Source organism: Lithobates pipiens, unplaced genomic scaffold (assembly GCF_037356315.1).
Source record: "Lithobates pipiens isolate NorthernLeopardFrog02 unplaced genomic scaffold, aLitPip1_a1.2 Scaffold_18, whole genome shotgun sequence".
Taxonomy (NCBI): Eukaryota; Metazoa; Chordata; class Amphibia; order Anura; family Ranidae; genus Lithobates; species Lithobates pipiens.
The window spans coordinates 440,433,648-440,441,064 of NW_027507758.1; the positions used below are offsets into that span (position 1 = coordinate 440,433,648).

General features: G+C 47.2%; 1 protein-coding gene across 1 annotated transcript; it reads left to right on the forward strand.

Moving 5' to 3' along the window:
• The first annotated feature begins 819 nt into the window (after positions 1–819).
• Positions 820–3,541, forward strand: RAP2B (RAP2B, member of RAS oncogene family). Its single transcript, XM_077488151.1, has one exon. The coding sequence runs from the start codon at positions 966–968 to the stop codon at positions 1,515–1,517; it is 552 nt and encodes a 183-aa protein (XP_077344277.1). The 5' UTR covers positions 820–965; the 3' UTR covers positions 1,518–3,541.
• Positions 3,542–7,417: the final 3,876 nt, after the last annotated feature.

A 7,417-nucleotide genomic window follows, 5' to 3' on the forward strand; every position in this document is an offset into this window, starting at 1 on the left:
CCAAAAAAGGGTTAAAAACGCCCGCAAAGCAACGCTGCAGCGGCGCTTTGCCAGCGGAAAAGCCTTGCTGCCCCATTGATTTCAAAGGGTAGGAGCGGTGAATACACGGCTCCTTTCACCGCTCCAAAGATTCGGCTAGCAGGACTTTTTTCACCGTCCTGCTAGCGCACCGCTCCAGTGTGAAAGCCCTCCGGCTTTCAAACTGGAGTGAAAGGGGCCATTTTTTTCAGGTGCTACTTTTAGCGCTGTAGCGCCTGAAAATCGTTCCAGTGTGAAAGGGGCCTTAAGGTTTGGTAATAACACCTGGAAGCTGAGTGGTTTCTATACAGAAGTGAGCCTGATTTTGCACTTTCCAGCTTTAGTAAATAAACCCCATTGTGTACTTAAAAGCGGGGTATGCCTGTACAAATGTTGTTCAGGTACAGTGTCGCAAGACCGCGCAATTGTCATTCAAAGTGCTAAAAATTGGCCTGGGCACAGTGGGTAGGAAGGGGTGAAATTGCCCTGTGTGTAATGGGTTGCATGTTGAGTACATATACACTTTTGGGGGTCACTCTATGAGAGGGAAGGTAGGGTGTGGTGTGTAGAGCGAGCCCTGTGTGTGCACACAATGATTACAGGAAGAATGCAGCACACACAGCAAGCCCGGGCTCCACATGACCAGCCAATGGCCAATGACTCACATCTGACTAATGAAAAGACTTTCTCTGCGGCTAAACGTCACAGCCAATCACAGGTCGGCCTTGGCAGGCCAATCGCGGCTGACAGCCCGGGCAGCCAATAGCGGACGAGCAGTTGCAGAATGCATTGAGTGTAATTGAAGATAACTAGAGCCGCTGCCTTAGAAAGGAATGGAGAGTCGGGCAGCGCCGGAGAGCGGCAGGGCTAGTCCATCACATCGCCGATGAAGTGAAAGCCGCTGAGCCTTCCTTCCTTCCTGCTCCCCCCCCCCACCCCCGGCCACCATGAGAGAATACAAAGTAGTAGTGCTTGGCTCCGGCGGGGTGGGCAAATCGGCGCTCACCGTCCAGTTTGTGACCGGCTCGTTCATCGAGAAGTACGACCCGACCATCGAGGACTTCTACCGGAAGGAGATCGAGGTGGACTCGTCCCCGTCGGTGCTGGAGATCCTGGACACGGCGGGCACCGAGCAGTTCGCTTCTATGCGGGATTTGTACATCAAGAACGGGCAGGGCTTCATCCTGGTCTACAGCCTGGTCAACCAGCAGAGCTTCCAGGACATCAAACCCATGAGGGACCAGATCATCCGGGTCAAGCGCTATGAGAAGGTGCCCATGATCCTGGTGGGCAACAAGGTGGACTTGGAAGGGGAAAGGGAAGTATCCTATGGGGAAGGGAAAGCCCTGGCCGATGACTGGAACTGTCCCTTCTTGGAAACTTCGGCCAAAAACAAAGCGTCTGTGGACGAGCTCTTCGCCGAAATCGTCCGCCAGATGAACTATGCTTCCCAACCCAATGGAGATAACCAGTGCTGCTCCTCTTGTGTCATCCTCTGAGGTTCGACCCCCCCCCACCCCCCTCCCTTTTCGCTCCACTTTACAATGCACTATCTCCTCTTTTTACTTGTAACATGATTGCAACCAACTTTGCATCCAACGACTCCGGAACAGGGTGCGTTGTGCTGGTTTTGGCCGAGGTCACCCAGGGCCACCCGTTGAACGATCAGTGGCGGTCAACCAAAGCTGCCAGCCCTTGGGACCCCTGTTAAATTACTGGCAGCAGTCAACTTGGGCCACCAGTGCTTGGGACTTCCAGTCAACCACTGGCAGCAGTCACAATGGGCCATCTGCTTTGGGCCCCCTTGTTCAACTACTAGCAGTGATCAACCTAGGTCACCTGTTTAATTACAGACAGCAGTCACCTTGGGTCACCAGTTTTTTGGACTTCCATTCAGCTACTGGCAGAGATCACATTGTGCCACAAGTTTTGAGTCCCCTCGTTCAACTACTAGCGATCAACCTGGGCCATCAGTTTTAGGGACTTCCATTCAAATAAGGGCAGCAGTTACCTTGGGCCAACAGTTTTTGGGCTCTGTATCTAACCATTGGTGGGCACCCTGGGCCACCAGTTTTTGGACCCCCTGTTCAACTACAAGTTGTGGTCGCCAGTTTCGGGCTCCCCTTCAACTATTAGCAGCAGTCACCTATTCAGCTACTGGTGGCCACCAGTTTTTGGAACTTCTGTTCAGCTAATGACAACAGTCATCCTGGACCACCTGTTTTTGGGCCCATCATGTCAGCAGTTATCCTGGGTCACCAGTTTTTAGGCCCTTGGTTAAAGAGAAGCACTTAACCGTGCATGGATTGAAAGATAGGACTTCATAAAAACAGGAGGGGTCCCAGGGGGAGGGGGCCAGCTTGGTCTAACATCTTGTATAAATGGGCCCCCAAGGGCAGTTCAACAGTCTGCACAAATGGTATGTCCGCCCCTGGCTGAAATGCCATCATGTATTCACAAGCAACTTTCCAACTTGTGGTCATCAGGGTCTGCAGAGCAACAAAGAAAAGTTTTTCTTTCTGGAGGGGTGTTGTTGGGCTACACCATGCCCTGACGGAGAAGGTGGCACCAGGAGGGTGAGAGGAGAGTGACCTCCATGAGATCGGAGTCACCCTAGACTGTTTAGCCGATGACTCTCCTTTTCTATGCAAAGTGGGATTATTGTTACAAAGTATCCATTCATAAGTATTGCACATCTTCAACTGAAACAAACAATGCCAACCCAGTGGGGATGGGGGGTTGCCGGCGTTGGCACCCTTGCTGCTGGTGTGTGTGTGTGTGTGTGTGTGAGAGAGAGGGGGGAAATCTATTTTGTTTACCTGCTGTATAAAATGGGAATTTGGGAAGACTGTTAGTATTTTTTTATCAGCTGTGAAAATTGTTACATACGTTTTCTTCTTTTTGTCCTGTGAGCTGGCTAGAACTGATTTTTTTTTTTTGATGCCCAGCTTCTATTTAAAGTACAGTGACATGACTTCTGCTTACTGGGGTCACCAGCACCCAACGTTCTTAGAGTGCCTTCAAAATTCAGCTGTTCCAGCCGGTGCCAACCTGTGAAAATCTCCACACAATCCCATTATCTCCTATTCTGCAAACCACTTAACAGTTTCCTCTCGGTAATCACACTGAACAAGTGTGGACAAAAGGATCTATTGTCCCTGGAACCCGTTTCTGAGCCTGTAAATGTAGTTTCCATGTCTTGCACATTATTTTTTTTTTTTTTTTTTTGAGGGGGTGGGATGGAGGGGATATTAGTTGGTTAACCATTTCTGTGCCATACTGAACGCACATACTGACACAGAAAGGGTGCGGATCTTTTACAAGGTTTTTAGTTTTTCTTTCCTTTGTCATGTTGCAAGCAGTGGTTTTAACATTGCGAAGCAGCCCTGAGATTTTTAAAATGAAAATGTGATGTACCACAAGACCATGAATACGTGTAATTTTGATTTTCTTGGGACGTGCTGGCACAAGCTTGTCTTTTATGTTTTAAACTATGTTGAATACAAAATTCATTGTGACATAACATGAAGTGTGTTTGTTTTTTTTTTTTTTTTTTTTTCTTTGACTTGGGGCGGGGTGATGTGGTGGGTTCTCATGACACATTGGCAGGCTTGGTATAGTGCGACTTGCAGCGCTGCCAGCTGTGAGCGTGATGACGGATGCATTGCTGAAGACAATGATAACCTTTTACATCAAATATTAGGGGCCCAGTCTCTGTGTTTGTGACTTTTGCTTTTCCTGTGTTGCATGTCCTGAAATGACATACACTTGGGGTATGCCCATACTGTATTCATTTTTAATAAGTTTGCAGATTTGTGACAGGGGCATATATATATATATATATATATGGTAGTACTACCCAAAGCATAGACATGGCAACATGCCTTATGTCCTGCTGTTGCGTTGGTGTGCACTAAAAATAAGTAGGGTAGGATACATTTTTATACAGCGCAGAGTGTTGCAATGCATAAAGTTGAATCAAATGATATTCTTTGACATTTTAATAACATTTAAAAAAAAAGGTAAACGCAAGGCATTATAAAAACTTATTGAGCTTTCCCAGTGTTTTATTAAAAAAAACAAAGAAAGAAGTTATAGTGAGTATCTATATATCATTGTTTTTTTCTTTATGTTGGGGGCCCATTCATTCCAATGGGCGCACGTTATACACAGCATAACCTGCTCCTGCTGGTGTGAGTGGTCCCTTGATGTAAAAAGCTGTTTTTATTACAAAGCAAAATTTTAGTGCTTTATAGATGCCAGCTATACATTTTTGGTTCTTGGACTTTTATGTTTTTAAAGTAGGAGACTAGGAAGCTGGTATTCCTTAACATGATAGAAGATCGTCTTCACGGTTATTAATGCTCACCTTTAAGGCCCCTTTCACACTGGGGCAGGAGCGGCGTCGGCAGTAAAATGGCGCTATTCGGCCGCTAGCGGGGCAGTTTTAACTCCCCCCTAGTGACCGAAAAAGGGTTAAAACCGCCCGCAAAGCAACGCTGCAGCGGTGCTTTGCCGGTGGCATAGCCGCGCTTCCCCATTGATTTCAATGGGCAGGAGTGGTGTATACACTGCTCCAAAGATGATGCTTGCAGGAGTTTTTTTAACGTCGTGCAAGCCCTCGGCTTTCACACTGGAGACACAGCAGCGGCTATTTCAGGGTACTTTGCAGGCGCTATTTTTAGCGCTGTAGCGCATGCGAAGCCCCCCAGTGTGAAAGGGGCCTAAGAGAAATCTCCCCTCACTTGTCCTGGTGACAACGTTTGTGGAGACGCAGCAATAAAAAGCTACTGAGGTTCTAGTCTTCCCCCATTCTCCTATTGGAGGAGCTGCGCTGTAGGACTGCACAATGCCTCACATACTTTGATCCATAACATATGAGGAGGTGTTCTGTAGTCCACAGAGGTAACTTAAATTGGTATTTGACCCAAAATTGGAACTTCGGCTTTAAGGACTCCTCACCCCCTGTTTTTTTTATTTTTATTTTTTTTATTTTTATTTATTTTTTTCTTCGGGGGGAGTGCCTAGGTTTGACAGGTACTTAGCTGCCACTTCTGCTCATGCTGCCTAGGCGGCGTCTCCTTTTCCCCTTCCCTCCCTGCGATCTTTGGGTCACGTCACAGGTCCCAGAAGATTGCTCGGCCATTCAGGAGGCGCAGCGCCACTCGTGTAGTGCGCACCCAGCTGTGAAGCCGCAACCTGTCACAGCCGCGTGCACACACTTGCAAAGCTGGCGCTGGCGACAGGAGTGAGGCTTTGGACTGTGGGACAGGTGAGTGTGTGTTTATTAAAAGTTAGCTGCTACACTTTTAATAAACAGAAAAACTAGTGGAACTCTGCTTTAAGTCCCGTACACACAAGCTGAATGTCGGGAGACATCAGGCGGTTAACAAAAAAAAAAAAAGACTGACATTCGGCCCGTGTGTATGCCACCGTGCCCGACAGAAGCCAGCCGAGCATGCTGGAAAACCAGCAGCTGACCGACTCCCGATCGGTGCTCTCTGCCAATCAGAGTGTTCTGGCAGGGTGCTGTCCCCCTGTCAGAACACAACAGCCCAGCGGGGGAGATTGCTGTACTAACTTTGCATAGTGAGTACAGCGGATCCAAATGGAGCTGACAATTTGTTGAATGAAAAATTCATAGTGTGTACCAGGCTTAAGGCAGGAAGATAAAACTGCTTGAGATAACATTGCAGAGGACAGCACTGGATTTCTGGCAGAATCCACAGGTATTTGCATGTATAAAGATGTAACAAAACATTTTTAAAAGTATATTTAGTAGATCAAAAATTAACAAATAAAAGCTTGTTGTTGAGGTTTAAATACCTTTTAAATTAAAGCAGACTTTCTAACTTTTGCAGAGCTGCAGTGTTTGCTGACTAGAAATGGCCTTGCTGGTTGAATGGAAATGCTCTTTGAGGCTGGGTTCATACTATTACGAATTGGATGCAGCCTTCTCCACATCCAATTTGCATGTCAGTAGATTGTGACCGGCTCTCTATGGTACCAGTTCACACAATGCCAGGGCAGGGATCCAGAGCAAATTGCACAGGAGTCCTGTGCGTCTTCTGGACCCATCTAAGGTCCGAATTTAGGCTGAAATCGGACCTGAAATGGTGAACAGGGATGCACCAGTGATCCGCTCCGTGCTTCAGTGTGAACCCAGCCTAAAGCCTTTTAAAGTGAATCTGAGTAGCTTCCAGCTGACGTCCTGAATGGTTGGTTTACTGATTTGGGCCCTTTCACACGGGGTGGACTCTGCTCCAGCATGGGATCTGTCTGCTAGTCCCCGTTGAGCAGGCGGGTGACAGGTCTGTGGCCAATCCGCTTATGCAGAGCCGACACAACCTGCTCTCCTCTATGGGCAGTCAGATGTAAACAGATCGCCTGTCCATTTACACCCGGCTTCCATCCGACTCAGTGGACGGAAGGGGAATGATCCCCATTCGTCTGTTTTTTTAGCGGATCAGATTGGATTTAGTTGGGTGTAAACTGACACGTCCATTTATACCTGTTACTCCATAGAGGTTCTGATGGGGTCCACCTGATATAAACACGGCCAGACCCGATCAGAACATTTGTGTGAAAGGTCTTTGGAAATCATTTGCAGCCTGGGCTGAACGGAAGGCCTTTCCCACCAGAGGCTTTCTAGTTTATTGAAAATAATGCCTGGTAATGTCTATAAGTAGATCCATCACATTATAATAGAGACATTTGTACATGTCCATGCAGGGCATAGTGACCGTGTCCCTACAAGGGGTCCCCCCCCCCCCTCCATATACTCAGGGGGCTATGCAATGACACTGTCACTTTGACCTGCATGGACAGGGTTTTTACTTTAACATTAAGCCAAACAAATATAATAACCAAAAAAGGTGATGACTAGTCAGGACACACACAATAAATGCACAGTTTTTTTTGCAAACATCAACACAGATTGGTGCTATATTTACATATGGTATAAGTGCAAAGGGCCAATTTATATCTTCTCTTGTTACACACTCCAGCTGTTATTCCTGCTTAGGAGTACTGCACAGTTATTGTTCTTTGTGTTGGTACACTGCCTGCATTCAGGGACCTGCACCCACACAGATGTCATATTGGGACACAGTGACTGTGGCACGGAACTGTGCATGTCAGTGTGGGTAATTGCATCCTGCACAAGCATATAATATTGAACGCCTTGTGTGAAAGCAGCCTAGAACTGATTCACCCTCTCTTTGTCCTGGTGACCTGTGAAAGAAAATCCCAAATTATAAGGACAAGAATAGTGGAAATCTTCCAATGGGGACACTAGTCCTGGTGACTACCAAAGATTCCCTCACTTTGGAGCGATTTCCTCTCACTTCCTGTTTGGCCTATGGGACAGGACGTGAAAGGAAATCTGTTCAATGTGACA

What these genes read in the sequence shown, in the direction of transcription:
- RAP2B (XM_077488151.1), top strand. Translation starts at nt 966, where the DNA reads ATGAGAGAATACAAAGTAGTAGTGCTTGGCTCCGGCGGGGTGGGCAAA.